A 21939-nucleotide genomic window follows, 5' to 3' on the forward strand; every position below is an offset into this window, starting at 1 on the left:
CTTTTGTATGCATGCATGCTAAGTCACTTCAGTCACATCTGACTCTGTGTGACCCTATGGGCTGTAGCCCGCCAGACTCCCCTGTCCATGGGATTCTCCAGGCAAGAATACTGGAGTGGGTTGCCATGCCCTCCTCCAGGGGATCTTTCTGACCCAGGGATGGAACCCACGTCTCTTACGTCTGCATTGGCAGGTGTGTTCTTTACCACTAGCACCCCCTTGGAAGTCCAGAACACTACTCTGTGCGCTCAGATTGGTTAGCACAAGTGTCCCTTGGGATATAGTAAAAAAAAATTAGAACTTCCAAGTCTGTTTATCTTTTTTGTTTATCTTCTTGTGTTCATTTTATAATGTATGTATTTATAAAATGGCACAAGTATACAGTTTGTGTCTCTGCATGTGTATATTCATAAATACATCTACATATGTGTGTATGTATACATTTACATGTATACATACATATACATACATATTTGGCTTTATTGAGAGAGATTTTTTATTTAAACCTTGTGGAGACTGTTGGAGAGCATTTCCGTTAGCTGAGAATGAGAGACTCTGGTTTATGTGCCACTCAAAACAATTCCTAAGGATCTAAAACTGTGGAGGGCCTCTTAGGTCAAATTTATATCAGAGTACTTCTCCCTTTAAGCTTTTTTTTTTCCCCTAAAGAGGATGCTTGTAATAAACTAATCACATGCTTAGAAGTCTGATGAACCATAGCCCAAACTGAGGTTAAAACTACCGTGATTCTTCAACTGCTGCTGCTGCTAAGTCACTTCAGTCGTGTCCAACTCTGTGCGACCCCAGAGATGGCAGCCCACCAGGCTCCCCCGTCCCTGGGATTCTTCAGGCAAGAACACTGGAGTGGGTTGCCATTTCCTTCTCCAACGCATGAAAGTGAAAGGTGAAAGTGAAGTCGCTCAGTCGTGTCCGACTCTTAGCGACCCCATGGACTGCAGCCTACCAGGCTCCTCCATCCATAGGATTTTCCAGGCAAGAGTACTGGAGTGGGGTGCCATTGCCTTCTCCTGATTCTTCAACTATACTTCAATTAATAAACAAAGCAAACAAACCAAAAGCTGCCATGATTCACATGATAATTCTGTGCTTATTTGAACTCCAGTAATCAGTTACATTGACTTACTCTTTGACTTGTTTAGACCCAAATTGTAGGTAGCCCTTAGTTTTCTAGCATGTTTTAGAACAGTCTTAAATCTGAATGTTAGAGCAGAATTGGTTTTTAGCCTTTCAGTAGATAGTAGTTAAATATTACATTTACTAGCATGTGCCAGTATGTATGTTCCTTTCTAGATTTAGAAAAACTAATTTAAATAAAAATGTATTGCATTGGAACTGTGGAAGAAGATTTTGAACAATGTTTTAAAATAACAGTACTTTGTAAAAATATGAAAGTGTAGTAAGAGGATTACCACACTGTGACAGATTAGCTAGGTTACAGGCCAGATTAACAGCTCTATTATTCGTTTCTTAATCAGAATCTACCATATAACACAGCTAGAAAAGTCACTGAGGAGGTTAAAAAGTTGTTCTTCAAAACTCCTATTACCTATATCCGCATTTTTCAAACTTGAATAAGAATGGGCGTCTGCTGAAGGTGTGGTGAAAGTGTAAATCTGTGTCAGTAGGTCTGGCGTGGGGTCTGAGAGTTTACGCTTCTAACAGGCGTCTGGGGCAGTGCTGCTGCTGCTGGTTGTAAACCACGCTGGGAAGACGCACAATCTAGAGTTTTCGCAAAGGTATTAGGATAAGGATATTGTCAGTCTTATAAACATCACCAGCTTCTGAATCGTCCATAACTTGACACTTTCATTAGTTGTTTTAATTTAGGTAATTCCATAGAGGGCTTGCCTGGTGGCTCAGTAGTAAAGAATCCACCTGCCAATGCAGGAGACGCAGGTTCAGTCTGTGGGTCAGGAAGATCCCCTAGATAAGGAAATGGCAACCCATGCCATTATTCTTGCCTGGAAAATCCTATGGACAGAGTAGCCTGGCGAGCTACAGTTCATGGAGTCACAAAGTTGGACATGATTTAGTGACTAAACAACAACAATATCACAGAATGTTGTAGTAAATAGCAATCTTTTCCTGTCAAACTAATATGGAATTACTTATCAATAGGTAATGGAGACCAAAAGCATGTTGTACCTTGTGACAGAATATGCCAAAAATGGAGAAATTTTTGGTAAGCACATTTCTTTCAATATTTTAATTTGAAAAATGTCAGTAAGCTTTTTGAATAGAGTATTTTCTATTAATTCTCCTGCTTGCTTAAAAGTTGCTAATGTGAATTAGAAATTTTAAAGTATTATAATAAAATATACAGTAAGATAAAAATATAGAATATAATTTGTTCTCTTATATTTATGATATTAAAGCTATTGCTTAATTCTCTCATCTGTGTTGAAGAGATTGGAAAATCAAAGTTGCGGGAAACTTTCAGTCATACTACAAAGGAAATTCTTTTAATCTTCCTTTTCACTCTTTTTACAGGGTAAAAGATAAGTCAACAAATATTTATTGAGCTTGTACTATGTCTCAGACATTGTACTAGGTGTAGGGGATACAGTGGTGACCTAAATAACAGTCCCTGCTGTTGTGGATTTTACGGTTTAGTACGCTGTTAACTTTAGCTGTAGATCTCTGGGAAGTCACTAAACCTCTCTGGGACTCACAGTTTCTTTATTTCTTAATAAAAAATATTTGATTACTTGGTTTATATGATCTATTCTAACTCTTAAAAATTATAACTATTTTGTTGGTTCTAGCTTTCATCTATTTTATTGTTACTTTATGGAATAAGAACACCATAAATAGTCTAAATATTTTGTTTTTTAACCTAAGTCCAAAATTGTTTTTGAAACAGCTTTATTGAGGACTTCACATACAATAAATTGTGTGTACTTAATGTGAACAGTTTAATAAGTTTTCAGACACATCACCGCCATCAAGATAACCATCACTTCCCAAAGTTTCTTCGTAACCCTTTGTAATCTCTCTTGCCCCACTTCACCACTAGGCAAGCACTGATGTGTTTTCTGTCACTATAGATTATTTCTTCTGCAGTTTAAAGGTACTCATGTAGTCTGTACCTTTTCTTCATCTGGCTGTTTTCTCTCAGTATAATTATTTTAAGATCCTTCCATTTAGTTGGACATATCAGCGTATCATTTCATTTTATTGTAGGTTGTATATAATTTTGTAAATATACCCCGGGTTGCTTATCCATTTGTGTGTGGATGGACATTTCAGTTGGCTTCAGTTTTTGGCTAGTACACACGAATTGCTGTGAACATTCATGTGTAAGTCTTTAACTTAGAGACTACCTTCAAATAATATTCACCACTTAACATATAGTATATATTACTATGCTCAGTTACTCAGTCCTGTCCAACTCTTTGTGACCTCATGGACTATAGCCTGTCAGGCTCCTGTGTTGATGAGATTTTCAGGCAAGAATATTGGAGTGGGTTGCCGTTTCCTCCTCCAGGAGATCTTCCTGATCCAGGGGTTGAACCCATATCCCTTGCATCTCCTGCATTGGCAGACAGGTTCTTTACCACTAGCGAGAACCTTAAAATAATATACTTCTTCTTTTTTAATGAGTTAATTAATTTGGCTGTGTCAGGTCTTTGTTGCAGCACCTGAGATCTTCATTGTGTCATGTGGGCACGTGGACTCAGTAGTTGTGCACACAAACTTAGTTGTCCCATGGCAGGTGGAATCTTAGTTGGACCAGGGATCGAAGCCGTACCCCCTGCATTGCAAGGCAAGTTCTTAATCACTGGATCACCAGAGAAGTCCTTGATGATATACTTCTGTTTAACGCCTCCTTGCCTTTATTGTCTTGTCATACATTTTATTTATACCTGTTTTATGAAACACAAAATGCAGTGTTGTTCTTTTTGTTTAAAAAGTTAATTATGTTTTAAAGAGATTTCATTATTTTTAAAATTCATGCATTTACTAGTGGAGTTACCATTGACATATCCCTATATGTGGATGCCTGTTTTCTCATCTTTATTCTTTTATTTGGATACATACTTTTTTATCTGGCATCATTTTTCTTCTGCCTGAAGGACTTCATTTAGCATTTCTTACAGAGCGGGTCTGTTGATGATGAAATCTTTAAGCTTTTGTGTATCTAAAATAATCCTTATTTTGTCTATTCTTAAATGACACTTGTACTGGATATGTAATTCTAGGTTGACTTTTTTCTTTCAGTGCTTTAAAGATATTGCTCCACTGTCTTCTCTTTTGCATTATTTCTGACGAGAAATCTGCTGTCATCTTTTTCCTTTATATATCGTATATAAAGTGCCCTTTTTTCCCTGGCTGCTCCTAAGATTTTCTGTTTATCACTGTTTTTAACAGTTTGATTATGATGTGCCTTTGTATGGTTTTCTTCATGATTCTTAGGTTTGCTGTTTGTTGCTTCTTAAATTTGTGAATGTTAAGTTTTCATGAAATTCAGAAAAATTTCAGCCATTATTCTTCTGGCCTTTTCTTCAGAGACTCCAATTACACATATATTAGGCTCTTTGAAGTCCTCCCACTGCTCACTGATTCTAATTTAGAAAATTCCTCTTTCTCTCTGCATTTCATTTTGGATAGCTATTATTATTTCTGTGTCTTCAAGTTATTTAAATTCTTTAGCTATTTGTTTCAACTAGAGGCTTCTTAACTGATGTTTTAGTAGAATTGTGTGGGCTTGAAGCCAAAAAAGTCTAGTTTACAATGCTGGCTACCCCATGTTAATTGTCTTTCAAGAAATCTTTATTGAAAACTGATTGTATACCGCAGACTTTTCTGTGTGGGAAGAATTCCTCAATAAGAAAAACAGACAAAAATTCCTTATCTCAGGAACCTTAGGTTTTATTGTGGGGAGAGAGACAATACGCAAAATAAGTAAATTGTATATAGTATACTAGGTGGCAGTACATGCTATAAAAATAAGAAAGAAAGGAAGGGGGCATGTGGAGTGGGAGAGTTGTTTGTGGTCTGACAGAGTGGTCAGGAAAGGCCTTGCTGACATTTGTGCCAAGACTTGAAAGCAGAGTGGAAGATGTAGGGAAATGAGAGTGATCCCAGTAGAGGAAAGAGTAAATGCAAAGGTACTGAGGCAGCAGTGTGCTTGGCGTGTTCAAGGCATAGCAGGGAGGCCAGTGCAACTGGAAAGAAGCAAGCAACAGGGAAGAGCCAGCACGGAGGAACAGTAGAAAGGTCAGACAAGATCAGACAGGTAGAGGTGAGGCAGCAGTGGGGCAGATTTGGGGGCTTTGCAGACCACGTAAGGAATGTGATTCTTACCTTCAACAGAATTAGAGAACCATTAGAGAGGTATTTGAGCAAAGAAGTGATTGCATCTAATCTATATATATATGCACACACACACACATATATGTTTTTTTAATGCTGCATCCCAGAGCTTATGGCCCAACAAAGATCTGTATAGTCAAAGCTGTGGTTTTTCCAGTAGTCATGTGTGGATGTGAGAGTTGGACTATACAGAAAGCTGAGTGCCAAAGAATTGATGCTTTTGAACTGTGGTGTTGGAGAAGACTCTTGAGAGTTCCTTGGACTGCAAGGAGATCCCACCAGTCCATTCTAAAGGAGATCAGCCCTGGGTGTTCTTTGGAAGGAGTGATGCTAACGCTGAAACTCCAGTATTATGCCTACCTGATGCAAAGAGCTGACTCATTTGAAAAGACCTGATGCTGGGAAAGATTGAGGGCAGGAGGAGAAGGGGACCACAGAGGATGAGATGATTGGGTGGCATCACTGACTCAATGGACATCAGTTTGAGCAAGCTGTGGGAGATGGTGAAGGACAGGGAAGTCTGGCATGCTGCAGTCCATGGGGTCGCAAAGAGTCAGACATGACTGAGCAACTGAACAACAACAACAAGAGCTTATAGGATCTAGTTCCCCAACCAGGTATCAAATCCATGCCCCCTCATTGGAAGCACGTAGTCTTAGCCACTGGACCACCATGGAAGTCCCTAAGTTAATATTTCTAAAGCATCACTGGCTGCGATGAATAGATAGTAGTGAGCAATAGATAATAGTGAGCAAGGATGGAAATGGGAGCCCAGGTAAGAGAGATAATGATGGCTCAGACCAGGGTAGCAGAAGTGCGCATGGTGCTAAGTATGCTAATGGTATGTTTTGGATGAGTAGAATCAGTAGGATTTCTTGACAGATGAAAACCATCCAAATATTGAATATTAGGAAAGAGACCAATGTCTCATCCCTGAGGCAGTCAACCATTTAAAACTTGGAAGAACCAGCAAAGAAGAAGAGAAGAAAACCAAAAGAATGCAGTGTCCTGAAAACCAACACATGAAGAAAGTGTTTTCAGAAGGACAGGGTGAGCGTCTGTATCAGATGCTGCTGGTAGTCAAGAAGGATGAGGAGCGATGTTTAACCATTGTATCTGGCCCTTGGTAAGAGCAGTTTTGGTGGAGTGAATTGGCCAAAGCTATGTTGAAGAGCAAATGAGAGAAGAAAACCAGAGAGAGCCAAATACACAGCTCTTAAAAGGATTTCTTCCTCACAAAGAGAGGGGAAAAAAAGGGGGGTAAGGTAGTTGAGAAGGGCAGTGGGGTCAGGGGAAGGCCTTTGAAGTCTTTATTCATTGGAATACTTTTTCAAGCTTCAGGCTGCAATTTTATCGATAAACTAGAGAGAAATGGCTATTATGTGTTAGATGTCATTTTTATGAAAATAGAAAATTCTCAGTTACTCCTTCTTGCTTAGACCTTTGATGATTAAAGTTGGGTCACATTGTTTTATATAAATTGAAGCATAATTTTGAGATTTTTAATATAAAAAGTTTATTTTGAATATAAAATGGCCAGAGTAAATGTGGAAGATAAGACACAGTAAGCTGTAGATTTAAGTAGTTGCAAGCAAAGCCAATTTCTGACGTGGTAACCACAAGGACAGTAAAATAGAAAGTGAGAAGATGAAGTCCATAGAATATTAATCAAGTAGTGAAAATGTATATATAACATTCCAAGTAGATTCTGAGCTGCAAATCTTTTCAGTCTGTTTTAGATGACACAAATGTAATGTTCAACTGTGTATTAAGAACTATATGTTAAAATCTATTGTTCATGTTTATATTATTGAGGTTACTCTTTACAAATACCTTTAGTGCCTCCTCTGTGCTGGAGGGCATTGTGGGTTTTTTTTTTCCTTTGTTTTGGCTGTTGATGGGTCTTCATTGGGGCCTATAGGCTTTCCCTAGTTGTGGGACATGGGCTTAGTTGTCCTGCAGTATGTGGGATCTTAGTTGCATGACCAGAAAACGAACCCACATCCTTTGCATTGGAAGGTAAATTCTAACCACTGTACCACCAGGGAAGTCCCTGTGTCCTCCCCCCAGCACACACCTTTTTTTTTTTTCCCCATTCCTTTAGTTTAGGTTACCAGCAAGTCATACTTTGTGTTCTTGGAAAATAACTTGAAAATTAAATCCTGTTTTCCACAGTCATCACCTTTATCTAGACTTTCATCACCTCATCTCAATTATGAAAACCTCATATTTTACCACCTCTATTTCTTTTCCAGTCAAGTACATTTCTGATATATTTCCTATTTAATCTTTCCCAACTATTATTTTTATTATATTACCGCTGTGTTCATTAACCTTTACTTACCTTCCTGTTACTTATTGGATAAAATTCAAACTTCAGTCTGCAAATAGGGTGCTCCACTAAGTAAATGAATGTGCCCAATTATGCCTTACATAGGTCCACAGATGATCCTTAGTTATGGATAACCAGTTGCCTCCGTTAATAATTAGTCTTCCTTCCTTCTTCCCTTCCTCCCGTCTTCAGTCTCTTTCTTTCCATCTTTCTTGGTCTGTATCTTTCTATCTTACAAGTTTTTCTTTTTACAAAAGTTAAACATGTACTTGGGTAAGAAGTTAAATAATTCTGCCAGATTTGTTACCAAAAAATGCCAGTTTCCCATCCTCTTCCCCACCCCTATTTCCCTTTCACAGGGGCTGCCACTTGTACTTCTTTCAGCTGGTTAATTCAGATTTGCTTCCATTTTCCTAAGTAATATGATTATATTGCAGCTTCTGGCTTTTTCTGTTTAAGGTACAGTTTTTTGAATACTTCTTGAATTCTTTACCTACTCCTATAAGTAAGTAGCATATGTTAGAGAAGTGTGTAGAGTCAGTTGTGAAAAACCTTGAGTGTTTTGATAAAGGCTTAGGATGATTTGTTAGAGTGGGCATCTGTGAGCCAAAAGGTGAAGATGAGCCAAAAGGTAATTATCTGTGTGAGGACTTGGTTAGGAAGATAAATCCAACAAGGGTATGTAGTGTAAAGTAAAGGAGGAAAGAAGCGATTTAGGCGATTATTTTATTGTCTAGAGATAGGAGGCTGAATGCCTAGATTAAGATGTTAATTGTCAGATTCTTATATGCAGAACTTATATGCAGAGTACATTGTGCGAAATGCCAGGCTGGATGAAGCACAAGCTGGAATCAAGATTGCTAGGAGAAATATCAGTAATCTCAGATATGCAGATGACACCACCCTTATGGCAGAAAATGAAGAAAAACTAAAGAGCCTCTTGATGAAAGTGAAAGAGGAGAATGAAGAAGTTGGCTTAAAGCTCAACATTCATAAAACTAAGATCATGGCATCTAGTCCCATCCCTTCATGGCAAGTAGATGGGGAAACGGTGGAAACAGTGGCAGACTTTATTTTGGGGGGCTCCAAAATCACTGCAGACTGCAGCCATGAAATTAAAATATGCTTGCTCCTTGGAAGAAAAGTTATGACCAACCTAGATTGCATATTAAAAAGCAGAGACATTACTCTGCCAACAAAGGTCTGTCTAGTCAAAGCTATGGTTTTTCCAGTAGTCATGTATGGATGTAAGAGTTGTACTATAAAGAAAGCTGAGCGCTGAAGAATTAATGCTTTTGAACTGTGGTGTTGGAGAAGACTTTTGAGAGTCCCTTGGACTGCAAGGAGATCCAACCAGTCAATCCTAAAGAAAATCAATTCTGAATATTCATTGGAAGGGCTGATGCTGAAGCTGAGGCTCCAATACTTTGGCCACCTTATGCAAAGAACTGACTCATTGGAAAAGACTCTGATGCTGGGAAAGATTGAAGGCAGGAGGAGAAGGGGACGACAGAGGATGAGGTGGTTGGATGGCATCCCCGACTCAATGGACTTGAGTATAATGGACAGGGAAGCCTGGCATGCTAATGAACAGGGAAGCCTGGCATGCTGCAGTTCATGGGGTCGCAAAGAGTTGGACACGACTGAGCGACTGAACTGAACTGAACTGTCAGATTCTTGAGAAAAGATTTTAGGCAAGAGATATTTCCTAAATAACAGCGTTTATTGAGTACTCCTTTTCGTTGGGTGCTATTTAAAGTACTTTATATGATTTATTTATTTAAGCCTCACAAAAACCTTTTATAATAAGATAGGCACTGAAAGATTCAGTAATTTTTCCAAAGTCACACAGCAAATATGTGGGAAAGTCTGAATTTGAACCATGCAGTTCCTGAGTCTGTACATTAATAATTATAATCTGTCAGTTCACAAGAGAGGAAAATAGAGAGAGTTACAATTTAAAGCAGATATAATTGAAGAATATTTGTGATGTGGATGACAGCAACAGAGAGACCTGATTCCCAACTAGAAAATTACAAATTAGATTTTAAATGTGCTGTCAGAGATAACATCAGGACATCTAGTTTGATGTGAGCTGTTGGCAGTTGAAGATATAGAAGCAAATGACATTCAAAAGAGAGCTTAAATTCAACAGAAAAAAGACAAACAACCCAATTTAACAATGTGCAAAAGACTAGAACCAAGCACTTCACAAAAGAAATATATTAATGGTCAATAAGCACATGAAAAATTTCTCAACATAATTAGTCACCAGAGAAATACAAATTAAAAGTCACAGTGAGATAACATTACATATCAACTAGAATATTTTACATTTTTAAGATTATAGTAAATGTTAGTGAGAATCAGTTCAATTCAGTTCAGTCCCTCAGTCATGTCCGACTCTTTGCAACCCTATTGACTGCAGCACGCCAGGCCTCCCTCTCCATCTCCAACTCCCGGAGTCCACCCAAACTCATGTCCTTTGAGTCGGTGATGCCATCCAACCATCTCATCCTCTGTCATCCCCTTCTCCTCCTGCCTGCAATCTTTCCCATCATCAGGGTCTCTTCCAATGAATCAGCTCTTGGCATCAGGTGGCCAGAGTATTGGAGTTTCAGCTTCAACATCAGTCCTTCCAATGAACACTCAGGACTGATCTCTTTTAGGATGGACTGGTTGGACCTCCTTGCAGTCCACAGGACTCTTAAGAGTCTTCTCCAACACCACAGTTCAAAAGCATCAATTCTTCGGCGCTCAGCTTTCTTCATAGTTCAACTCTCACATCCATACATGACCACTGGAAAAACCATAGCCTTGATTAGACGGACCTTTGTTGGCAAGTTAATGTCTCTGCTTTTTAATATGCTATCTAGGTTGGTCATGCTTTTCTTAAGGAGCAAACATCTTTTAATTTCATGGCTGCAGTCACCATCTGCAGTGATTTTGGAGCTCCAAAAAATAAAATCAGCCACTAGTGAGAATATGAAGGAGCTAATATTCTCATATATTGGCAATGAGAGTCTAATGTGATGTATAGCAAATCAGAATAACTATTTCTCGGTTTTTTAGAAATTAAGCATATATCTACCCTGTTACTGAACCATTCCATTCCTAGGTATTTACTCTAGAAAAATGAAAACAAATGTTCGTAAAATGACTTGTACAAGAATATTCATAGCAACCTTTTTCACAAACGGGAGCAACCCAAATGTCCATCTAGAAGAAAATGTATCCAAAACAAATTATGTATAGGAATACAGTGGGTGATGACACAGCAATAAAAAGGAATGAACTGCTTATACATGCAACAACATAAACAAATCCTACGTTATGCTGAGCAAAAGAAGCTAGACAGAAAAGAGTTTATACTGTTATGGTCCTCCTCGTGTGAAGTTCTAGAACAGGCAACACTAATCAATGTTAATGAGGTTGAAAAGTGGTTGTCTCTCTTCATTGTTTCTGGGGAGAGGGGAAAATCGACTAGAAAGGGGTAAGAGGCAACCGTCTCGAGTAGTGGAAATGTTGATTTTTGTTTTGAGTAGTGGTTATACAGAGTATACCATGATCAGAACTCATCTAAATCACTTTCTAAGAATTTACACTTTGTTGTAATGCAGATTATACCTCACTAAATCATTTTCTCTCAAAAAAAAGGAGGGGGGGTTTAGTAACATAGGTATATATTTGAGAATTATCTATAGAAGTATGAGTGAAGCTTTAATTAATAATGAGACCTCAGAGAGAAGGCAGCTAAAAATTGAGTTTTGATTATGAAGGCAGGTTGGCAAAAAGGACTTGGTGAAGTAGAAGAGTGTCTTGCAAAGTGAGGATAGCTTCTGTCCTTATTAGACAAGAGAGAAGTTTAGAATGAAGAGGAATATGTTTGGTCATTAAGAGATCATCAGTTGGAAAAAGAAATGGCAAACTACTCCAGTATTCTTACCTGGAAAATCCCGTGGACACCTTGGGGGCTAGAGTCCAGGGGATCGCAAGAGAGTCAGACATGACTTAGCAACTAAACAACAACAACAGCCAAGTTGGGAAAAACTAATCTATGGGTGTGTGATGTTTATTTTTTACTTGGCATAAGTTTGAAAGGATGAAGATGAAAGCCAATTTTGTAAAATGTTTTTGGTCAAAAACGGGAAAAGAGAGATCATCAGTGCTTTGAAGAGAATACTTTTCAATAAATTGGGAAATAAAGCCAAATTTCAAAAGGTTATGGGCTTATGGATGGTGAGAAAAGGGAGGAAGGTATTATGAAACTTATTTTGAGGCTTTTTTAAGGTAGAAAGGAGAGAAGGAAAAAACTGAGGGGTAAATTGGGGTCTGTAGAATTCAGTATGTGTCACGGTTTGTGGTGGTGGTCTTAGTGTTTGAAGAAGCTAGGAAAGAAAAGAATATAGATAGGAAAGAAGAAACAGTTGGTGAAACAAGGTCCAAGGTTAGACAAGAAACCGACCATTCCCTCTGTCAGGAGCACAGAGGGAATGGTCGGCTTAGAGGGGAGGAATTCCTCCTCCTCTGAGAAGGTGTGCAGGGGTGCACGCTCATTGAGAATTAAAGCTCGGGCCAAGGACATGGCTACAAAGGCACTTTGGGGGACATAGAAGGAAGATGAGTTTGTTTGTATAGAGTAGACTTAATTCTGTAGTGTAGCAAGTGAGACATCAGGGAAAGAATGATCCATTAGACACTGTGGTGTGGGGAAGGGTTCAGAGCAGCTGGTGGTGTTCATATGAATGAAAGCATCGATCATTAGCTCTGTGGGAGGGCATTCATGGTAGACTCCCAATGAGCAGTGCTTTCCAACCCAGGAGGGGAAACAGTGGACACCGTGAATGAGCCAGGCTGGATGCTGGGAGGGGACGAGGACAGAGGCCCGCACACGTTCCAGTGGTGGCTAACCGTGAGATCCGAGTTCAGGAGCGAGATGAGTGAAGCAATAAAGGAGTCTCAGGAGCCGAGAAACAGAGCAGTGGAGCAGCTGAAGGTTAAGACGAGGGTGAAGTACTTTTGGAAAAAAACCATGCATATATGAAAAATTAAAACTCTAACCTTGAGTCTGTGCGTAGCTTGCTACACCTCACCACTTGCAGGTTCCCTGTGCTTCTGGTGCTGACTGCCCTGACTGTGCCCTGCTCATTCAGGAAAGGCCTCGGGTCTTCATCTCTCCTCACCCACTCCTTTGCATAGAGAGAGGTTTCCTGCGCCATCTGGTTTTCTTGCTTCATCTGACTAGGTTTAGGCCAAAAGAGTGATTTTGGTGGCATGCTGAGAATGCATCTACAGTGCATGATTCCTGCATTATGAGGCTACGGTCTTTATGCCCTTAATTTTTGTTTGGTTAATTAGATTGCACCTTATTCTGCAGATGATTGAAAAAGCTTTAAATGAAAATAATACAAAGATAATCATTCTAAAATAGAAACAAGAATAAGGAACTGAATCAGAGAATACATATAAGAGTAGAAAACAGCTATGGAAAGTGAAGGAAGAGAACACAGAAGCAGTAAGGGCCTAAGAGCTTCAGGTTAGGCTCTAAGCTTTCTGGCTCTCAAATGAAAAGAAGATGTAGCCATCTACAGAATTTTATCTAAGAAAAAGATGCCTATTCTTTAAAGAAAGAAAACCATTTTCTCAGTAATAAATTCTAGAATAAAATTTTCCTTTGAGGTTTCTAATAGCGGGTACTAAGTAAGCTATCTTTTTAAAACCAAAATCTGATTAGAACTGATAAAACTTTTCAGAGGCTTCCATTGTTTTTGGAATAAAGTCCAGGAACTTGAACAAGGCCAGTAAAGATGATTTGTCTGAGCCTTAAGAACAATTACAACAAAGACTATCATTCCTTGAACATTTGCCATGTGTTGGACATTCTGCTGTTCATTTACTGTGTCACTTTGTCCTCTCAAAAACCTTATAAGATAGGGACCACGAATATTTCCATTTTACGATAGAGGAAACTGAGAAACAGGTTACACAGTTTGCCCAAGGCACACAGCACGCAAGCAAATAACCAATATAACCAAGGCTTGAAGACGGAGCCTGACTTCAGAGGCTGGGCTGTGAATGACCCCACTGTGCTAACTGGTTATGTGCCTTCTGAAAGTTTTTTGAATTTAACAAGCTTCTTCTGTCACAGTGTCATTGCACATTACTGTTTCTTCTGCCTGAAGGATTCTGAGCCCTCCCCCTCATCCCCTTAAGCATGTCAATTAATTGAATCTTGAAGGATATAATTGATTTAATCATAATTAATTAAATGATCATTAAAACTAGAAACAGGCAAAGCGTGTAACAGTTTGTCCACAATAGTGTATGGAACTGTTCTCCTTGATCGAGCTTCTGTGTTGTTCTGGTCCCATCTTCCCTCCTTGCCTTTAATGGAAGTAGGAAGAATTTGAACCCTTGTCTTCAGTACTTTGGAAAACTGGCTGGTGGACTTCTTACCAACTCTAATGACCAAATCTAATCTAATGACCACAAAACCCATAACTAGGCTAATCTTCATTTTGATTCTCAGAACATGTGAATTTCTGATTCCAGATCTGTGTTCTCGTTGATCTGGAGCCCAGGAACATTCTTTTCACTCTATATATTCAAGTCTTGTCTTTTTTAAAGGCCTAGTTGAAATTCCATACTGATTTCCTCTTTTGAAAGCATTTCATTCTCTTTCCTATATAACTCACTTTAAAATTTGCCTACATACTGCCTTTCATTATTATTCAAGGTTCTTGTGTATCTTTTTATCTCTGCTAGATTGTGAGCTCCTGTTGAGGACTTAGCACAATACCCAGCATTCTATAAACACCTGTTGGATGAATGTTGTAATAGTCTACTTTGACCTTATACACCTTATTTACTCAGTGCAGCCAACAGAAGTACACTGCCAGGTGAAGTAGTCTGAAGGTACTTCTTTGTTCAGATTTTGAAAGAAGTTTGCTGTTGGACTACTCTTTAAGAGATAAACATGAATGAGGAAATGCTAACTGAATCAAGGGAGAAATTGGCTTCCTCTAGTGTACTGAGCAGTTTTTGAGTGCTTACTGGTAGTTGCCACCCCACAGTTACATTCTTTCTTCCAACTCCCACGTCCCTAAAATAACCCATTTGGGAGTAAAATGATAAGAGCTAAAAAATTTAATCAGTAATTTTTATATAGCAGTTAGTGCACACCTCTGAAGGATATTATTTTCTTAATCTAGCAGGGTGAAGTATGTAATGGCAAATGAATTTGCTGAAAAGAGCTTAGAGTTATTTATAAATATAAAGTTTTGACTCTGAAATTTTCCTTTGGAATTATGTGTGTGATTAATGAAAGTTATTCAAGATTCCTGCATTCTTCAGAACTATTTCTCATGTTTGTCCATTTATTCACCCGCAGAAAAAGGTGCAAAATCTTAGGGTGGTCACCTTGTCGGACACTTTGGGCACTGTTCAAACAATTAGACCAGCAGTCAGCAGATTATGGCCTGGTAATTAAATTATTCCTCCAGTACTCTTGCCTGGAAAATCCCATGGGCGGAGGAGCCTGGTAGGCTGCAGTCCATGGGGTCGCTAAGAGTCGGATACGACTGAGCAACTTGATTTTCACTTTTCACTTTCATGCATTGGAGAAGGAAATGGCAGCCCACTCCAGTGTTCTTGCCTGGAGAATCCCAGGGACGGGGGAGCCTGGTGGGCTGCCGTCTATGGGATCGCACAGAGTCGGACACGACTGAAGTGACTTAGCAGCAGCAGCAATTAAATTATTCAGGGCATTTGTTTTCAGATTTCTGCTCCTTGATATTCTGTATCTTTCTAGGCCAAGCATATGCCTGAGCTTTATTGATTCATTTCCTGTCTTTCCCTTTCAGTGGAAATGTATTAGGATCCTGGCTCTGGTGACTGAAAGGGGGCTTTGTTTTAGCCAAAATACCTTTAGACACGTGATTACTCAGATACCCTAAGTGACAATTTTTGCAGCTTTTGGTTATCTTAACAGCATAAAGGTAATGTTTTACAAATTGTTCATTTGCCTTTTATTATAGGTTTAAATAAATTGTGAAGGTTTTCCTTACTTTATAATGCCAGAATTTAAGTTTTCATTCTTTGGGTTTTAAAATTATTAACTATGGTCCCAGGTGCAGTAGTGCTTAAATGTGTCCTTAACCTCTCCAGTGTCTTCCATCAGGGCTTTACTTTTGACCTTCATCATTTCTCACTTTAATAACTTGAGCAGCCTAAAGTCTCTTCGCCTCCAAATCTGTCCCTCTTCTAATCCATCTTCCATGTTGCTGTCAGAATGATCTTTCTAAAATGCAGATCTGATCCTTGTCAGTTTTCTGCTTAAAATAGTTCTGTTCTTCCCCATTGCCTTCAGTGTGTAAAATCAAGAGTTCATATAGAATTGATATAATGATTTAGCCCCCTGTCTGCCTTTGCAGTCGCAGCTCATCATGTGTTTTATGAGCTTAATTAACTGGACATACTCTATTATGCAGATGTATAGGCAAATGTTGCTTTCATGTACCTGAGGATGGTAGATATCAGTGTAGAAAGATATTAAACCAATATACAGTTCAGAAGGGGTAGGCAAATGTTAAGTTCAGACAGATAAAGTTAGCCTGTCCTTGGATATAAAACTTAGGATATTTTCTTTTGGATTTTTATTTGATTCATGTAACATAGTTACCTTATCTAATTGGATTACTTGTACATTTTTCTAGTTAACTTTTAGGAACTACTAACTGCATGAAAGAGTCAGCATGATTCATAATTCAAAAAGTTGCTGTTTGTCTCCCATCACCTTTCTAAAATTTGGTCAGACATTAAAAGAAAAATCCCAAGTGAGGTCTGTGTGCTAATCCCAGGTCTAACTTGTAATATAAACATCATGGAGCAAGCCATGTAACATTTCAGAACCTCGGCGTCATCCAGAAATGAGGGGATTGTGTGTGTTTACCAAGTGCTGCATGCTCAGTACTGTAACTTGTCCAGGGAATTGAAAAAGAAAAAAGAAATAAGTGACTTGACCACTGCAGTAGAGTGAATAGTCATTTTTCTGGGTCTAAAACCTGATGTCTGTAAATCTTAAGAAACAGAGTTTTCAGAGCATTTAATGAATGAAATAGATTTGTCAGAGATGATTAAGTAAATTGCTTTTAAGCTTCGTATATTTGGAAATAGAAGTGTAACAGGCCTTAATTGAATAGACAAGTTTCTGAAAAGCAGTCCAGTTTTCCTGTTAAGTTCTATATTAATTTCAGCTATCTCCTGCTGATTATTGGCAGCTTGCCTTTAGTTATGGCTCAAAGCTGACCTTCTGTGTCGTGAGCAGTGAACTTCGCTCATGCCTGGCAGCTGTGGTCGCAGCTCAGCTACAGTGCAGTGCAGGGAGAGAGAAGCATCGGCTGTCCTGATCTTGGCCAGAACCATACCCAGCCCATTCCTGTTAATGTGAGGCTTTTGGCAGTCTGTGTTTTCTGTTTCTTTAAGCATGAATTTCTTTTAAGTGGGAATCGTTGTTTTCAGGAATTTCAATAAGATTGAATTAATTCAGAGAAAGCTGTTTGTAAAAGGGGAGAACCAGAGAGAGATTTGGTGGCTTCCCTCATAGCTCACATGGTAAAGAATCTGCCTGCAGTGCAGAAGACCCGGGCTCAATCCCTGGGTCGGGACGATCCCCTGGGGTAGGAAATGGCAACGCACTCCAGTATCCTTGCCTGGAAAATCCCATGGTCAGAGGTCGGCTGCAGTCCATGGGGTCGCAGAGTCGGGCACGACTGAGTGAGTAACACTTAACATTAGAAGTAGATTTATTTGATGATTGGGAGGAAAGAGAGAGAGATTACCTACTTAGGATAAATGGGGAAACCGTAGTCTACGTAGAGAGTGATATTCCCTTCCCCTTTTGGAGAACATCTTTCTGCTTTCAGAAAGAGGTCGCTGAAAGAGACCGCTGAGACCTTGTATTTCTGAAAATGCCTACATTTTATCCTCTTATATGAATAGGTAGTCTGACTGCTGTTGCTCTATTGTCCGCTTCTGAAAATTTATTTTTTTATTTCTGTCAGAGCAATATATTATTTAGAGAGAGTCTGTTGTATATCAGATGTAGTTCTAAGTGCTCAGAACACATCAGTGAACATATAGTCCTTGCCCTCTTGAACCTTATATTTTACTGAGAGTGTTTCAGGTTGGGAGAGAAGGTAAGGCGCATAGGGTTAGGGTTAGATTTGTTCTTTTATAAAAGGTGGTCCAGGAAACCCTCTCTGATACATATTTGAGTGGAAACCTGAAGAAAGAGTGTATAGTAAATTGTTTGAAACCATACATGCCTGGCTCAGCTGGTAAAGAACCTACCTACAATGTGGGAGAACTGGGCTCCATCCCTGGGTTGGGAAGATCCCCTGGAGAAGGAATCAGCTCCTCATTCCAGGATTCCGGCGTGGAGAATTCCATGGACTGTGTATAGTCCATGGGGTCGCATGAGCTTGACACAGCTGAGTGACTTTCACTTTACTTGCCTTGAGATTTTGCATGTCTGCCATAATTTTTAATAGTTTGTCTTGGAATAGAATTAAATACTTTCCCTTCAGAGTAATGAGGGCATGGTTCCATTATCTTGTAGTTTCCAGGATTGCTTTTGAAAAACTTTGAGTGGTCCAATTCCTGGTACTTTGTTGAGGATTTTTGTTTTCTGTCTGTGAGCTTGTAAGACTTCTCTTGACCCCTAGTCTTCCGAAATTTCACATTGATGCGCCCTAGTGTAAGTCTGTGTTACTTCATGTGTTAGTTGCTCAGTCACACCTGAGTCTTTGCGACCTCATAGACTGTAGCCCACCAGGCTCCTCTGTCCATGGAATTCTCCAGGCAAGAGTACTGGAGTGGGTTGCCATTCCCTTCTCCAGGGATTTTACCGACCCAGGAATCAAACCTGAGTCTCCTGCATTGCAGGCAGATTCTTTACTGCCTGAGCCACAAGGGAAGCCCACTTCTTAGTATTGGGCTGTTGGTGGGCCCCTTTAACCTGGAAACTCATATGCTTTGGGTTCTAGGAAATTGCCCTGAATTACTTAGTTGATAATTTTCTTCCCTGATTTTCTCTCTCACAATTGCCTGTTACTCAGATATTAATCCTTCTGAACTGGCCCTTGGCTTTTTTTTTATTCTCCTAATACCAATGTTTTTGTCTTTTTTGCTCTGCATTCTGGGAGATTTTACACGTTTTCTTCCAACTCTTCTTTTGCTGTCATATTTTTAATGTCTTAATGTTTATTTCTTTCCCTGATCGTTTTTTAAAAAGAACACCTATTTCTTATTTGATGATTTTGCAATGTCTCAGATCTCTGAGGGCAACAATAATTTTAGTGTATTTTTTTCTTTTTTCCCTTAAGTTGACTTTCTTCTGTTGGTTTGTAAGTTTTGGTCTATATATTTGATGTTAGGAAACTTTTTTTCTAGATGATTACTAGACATATTTAGTTGTCAGTTCCTGACAAGAACAAGGAACTAAGAGGCTGACTGGAAACTAAGCCAGTGGATGGGGTTTGTCAGTTATGAGTTTTTCTCCAGTCTCTGTATGTGTCGTTTATTGGAGATACCCGATGTTTATATTTTCACTCCTGAGTTGACAGCGTCCCATGAGAAGATTCTTCCAGTCTTTTACCCACAAGGTAAAAACCTGGTTACCTCATGGGTAAGGAAGTCTAAGGCCTGTCAGTATCCAGTGGTCATCTGTTTATTTAGTACTCTGGAAATCCCATGGACAGAGGAGCCTGGCAGGCTACAGTACAGTCCATGGGATCGCAAGAGTTGGCCATGACTTAGTGACTAAAGGACCACCACATTTTCAATGTGGTATCCCTGTCCTCAGCTAGGCCTAGGATCCTTACAGCTAGGAGCCCTCTGTTTTAGTCTTTTAAGAGACTAAGCCTCTAGATTTCTACTGGAGTAGAGAATGAGAAGATTTGGGGATTGAAGTGCTTCTTAAAACATCTTCAACTGATCACCTTTGTTTCAGCTTCACTCACACCAACTTTCAGAGTTCCTTGTGCCATCAGTTCCAGAATTTGGGGGGAATTCTTATGGGTCAGTTATATTCATTCAAGGTGTTTTCCATTGCTGAGGTTTCAGGTGTCTCCAGTCAGTGGAGGTTTGTAATTCAACAATTAGACTTTTTGTTTCCAAGTTCTATTAATATAATGGGTTCTTTTCCCCATCTCCGATTCTTTCTTCTTAGATGTGATTTATTGCCTTATGTCTGGAAAGATTTTAAACCTATATACTTTCCTCTCAGTGTTACTTTTTTTCTCATCACTATGTTTTCCTTTAAATACCTGAGCAAATTAAAATAACCCTTTCATTGTTACTGTTTGATAATTCCATCATTTATATCATTTCTGGGTCTGTTTTCTATCATGTTGTTCTCTTGGCTATAGGTTGCATTTTCCTGCTTTTTGTTATGTCTAATGCTTTTTTTTTTCTTCTATTGGATGCTAGACATTGTGAACTTTACATTATCTATTTTCTGAATTTTGTTTTCTTTTTTTTAAAAATGTGTTGAGATTTGGTAGACAATTACGTTAGTCAAGGCTGTGGTCTTCCCAGTGGTCATGTATGGCTGTGAGAGCTGGATCATAAAGAAGGCAGAATGCCAAAGAATTTATGCCTTTGCACTGTGGTGTTGGAGAAGACTCCTGAAAGTCCTTTGGACAGCAAGGAGATCTAACTAGTCAGTCTTAAGGAAAATCAACCCTGAATACTCACTGAAAGGACTGATAATGAAGTAGAAGCTCCAGTATTTTAGTTACCTGTTGGATCATCAAAAAAGCAAGAGAGTTCCAGAAAAACATCTACTTCTGCTTTATTGACTATCCCAAAGGCTTTGTGTGGATCACAACAAACTGTGGAAAATTCTTAAAGAGATGGGAATACCAGATCACCTGACCTGCCTCCTGAGAAATTTGTATGCAGGTCAGGAAGCAACAGTTAGAACTGGACATAGAACAACAGACTGGATCCAAATTGGGAAAGGAGTACATCAAGGCTGTATATTGTCACCCTGCTTATTTAACTTATATGCAGAGTACATCATGTGAAATACCAGGCCGGATGAAGCACAAGCTGGAATTAAGATTGCTGGGAGATATATCAGTAACCTCAGATATGCAGATGACACCACCCTTATGGCAGAAAGCAAAGAAGAACTAAAGAGCCTCTTGATGAAAGTGAAAGAAGAGGCTGAAAAAGTTGGCTTCAGACTCAGCATTCAGAAAACTAAGATCATGGCATCCGGTCCCATCACCTCATGGCAAATAGATGGGGAAGCAATGGAAACAGTGACAGACTTTATTTTTTGGGCTCCAAAATCACTGCAGATGGTGACTACAGCCATGAAATTAAAAGACACTTACTCCTTAGAAGAAAAGTTATGACCAACCTAGACAGCATATTCAAAAGCAGAGATATTACTCTGCCAACAAAGATCTGTCTAGTTAAAGCTATGGTTTTTCCAGTAGTCATATATGGATGTGAGAGTTGGACTATAAAGAAAGCTGAGTGCCGAAGAATTGATGCTTTTGAACTATGGTGTTGGAAAAGGCCCTTGAGAGTCCCTTGGACTGCAAGGAGATCCAACCAGTCCATCCTAAAAGAGATCTGTCCTGAGTGTTCATTGGAAGGACTGATGCCGAAGCTGAAACTCCAATACTTTGGCCACCTGGTGTGAAGATCTGACTCATTTGAAAAGACCCTTTGAAAGATTGAAGGCGGGAGAAGGGGATGACAGAGGATGAGATGGTTGGATGGCATCACTGACTCAATGGACATGAGTTTGAGTAAACTCTGGGAGTTGGTGATGGACAGGGAGGCCTGGCAGGCTGCAGTCCATGTGGTCGCGAAGAGTCGGACACGACTGAGCGACTGAACTGAACTGATGCGAACAGTAGACTCAGTGGAAAAGTCCCCGAGGCTCGGAGAGATTGAGGGCAGAAGAAGAAGAGGGCGTCTGAGGACGGCTGGATGGCATTGCTGATACAATGGACATGAACTTGGGCAAACGTTAGGATATGGTGAGGGACAGGGAGGCCTGGCATGTTGCAGTCCATTGGGTCACAGAGAGTCAGACCCAGCTAGGTGACTGGACAACAGCTATGTTAGTTACAGTTCTCTTTGCTCTTTCCAAGTTTTGTTAGAGTGGGTTTTAGAATATAACCTTTTTGCCAGAGACAGTTTAGGCTAATGACTAAGGTCCCTAGTTGAATGCCTTGAATGATCAGTGA

The 21939-nt window shown here is 39.4% G+C and overlaps 1 protein-coding gene across 2 annotated transcripts in view; it reads left to right on the forward strand.

The window, feature by feature from the left end:
• The window catches only part of SIK2 (salt inducible kinase 2), a 131231-nt gene that overhangs the window by 14370 nt on the left and 94922 nt on the right, over positions 1–21939 (forward strand). For both annotated transcript variants that reach the window (XM_068988997.1, XM_068988996.1), the window contains exon 3: positions 2140–2203. In XM_068988997.1, the coding sequence (XP_068845098.1) occupies positions 2140–2203 (64 nt within the window). The remainder of the gene's footprint in view (positions 1–2139; positions 2204–21939) is intronic.

This window comes from Capricornis sumatraensis, chromosome 16, assembly GCF_032405125.1.
Source record: "Capricornis sumatraensis isolate serow.1 chromosome 16, serow.2, whole genome shotgun sequence".
In the NCBI taxonomy this organism is placed as follows: domain Eukaryota; kingdom Metazoa; phylum Chordata; class Mammalia; order Artiodactyla; family Bovidae; genus Capricornis; species Capricornis sumatraensis.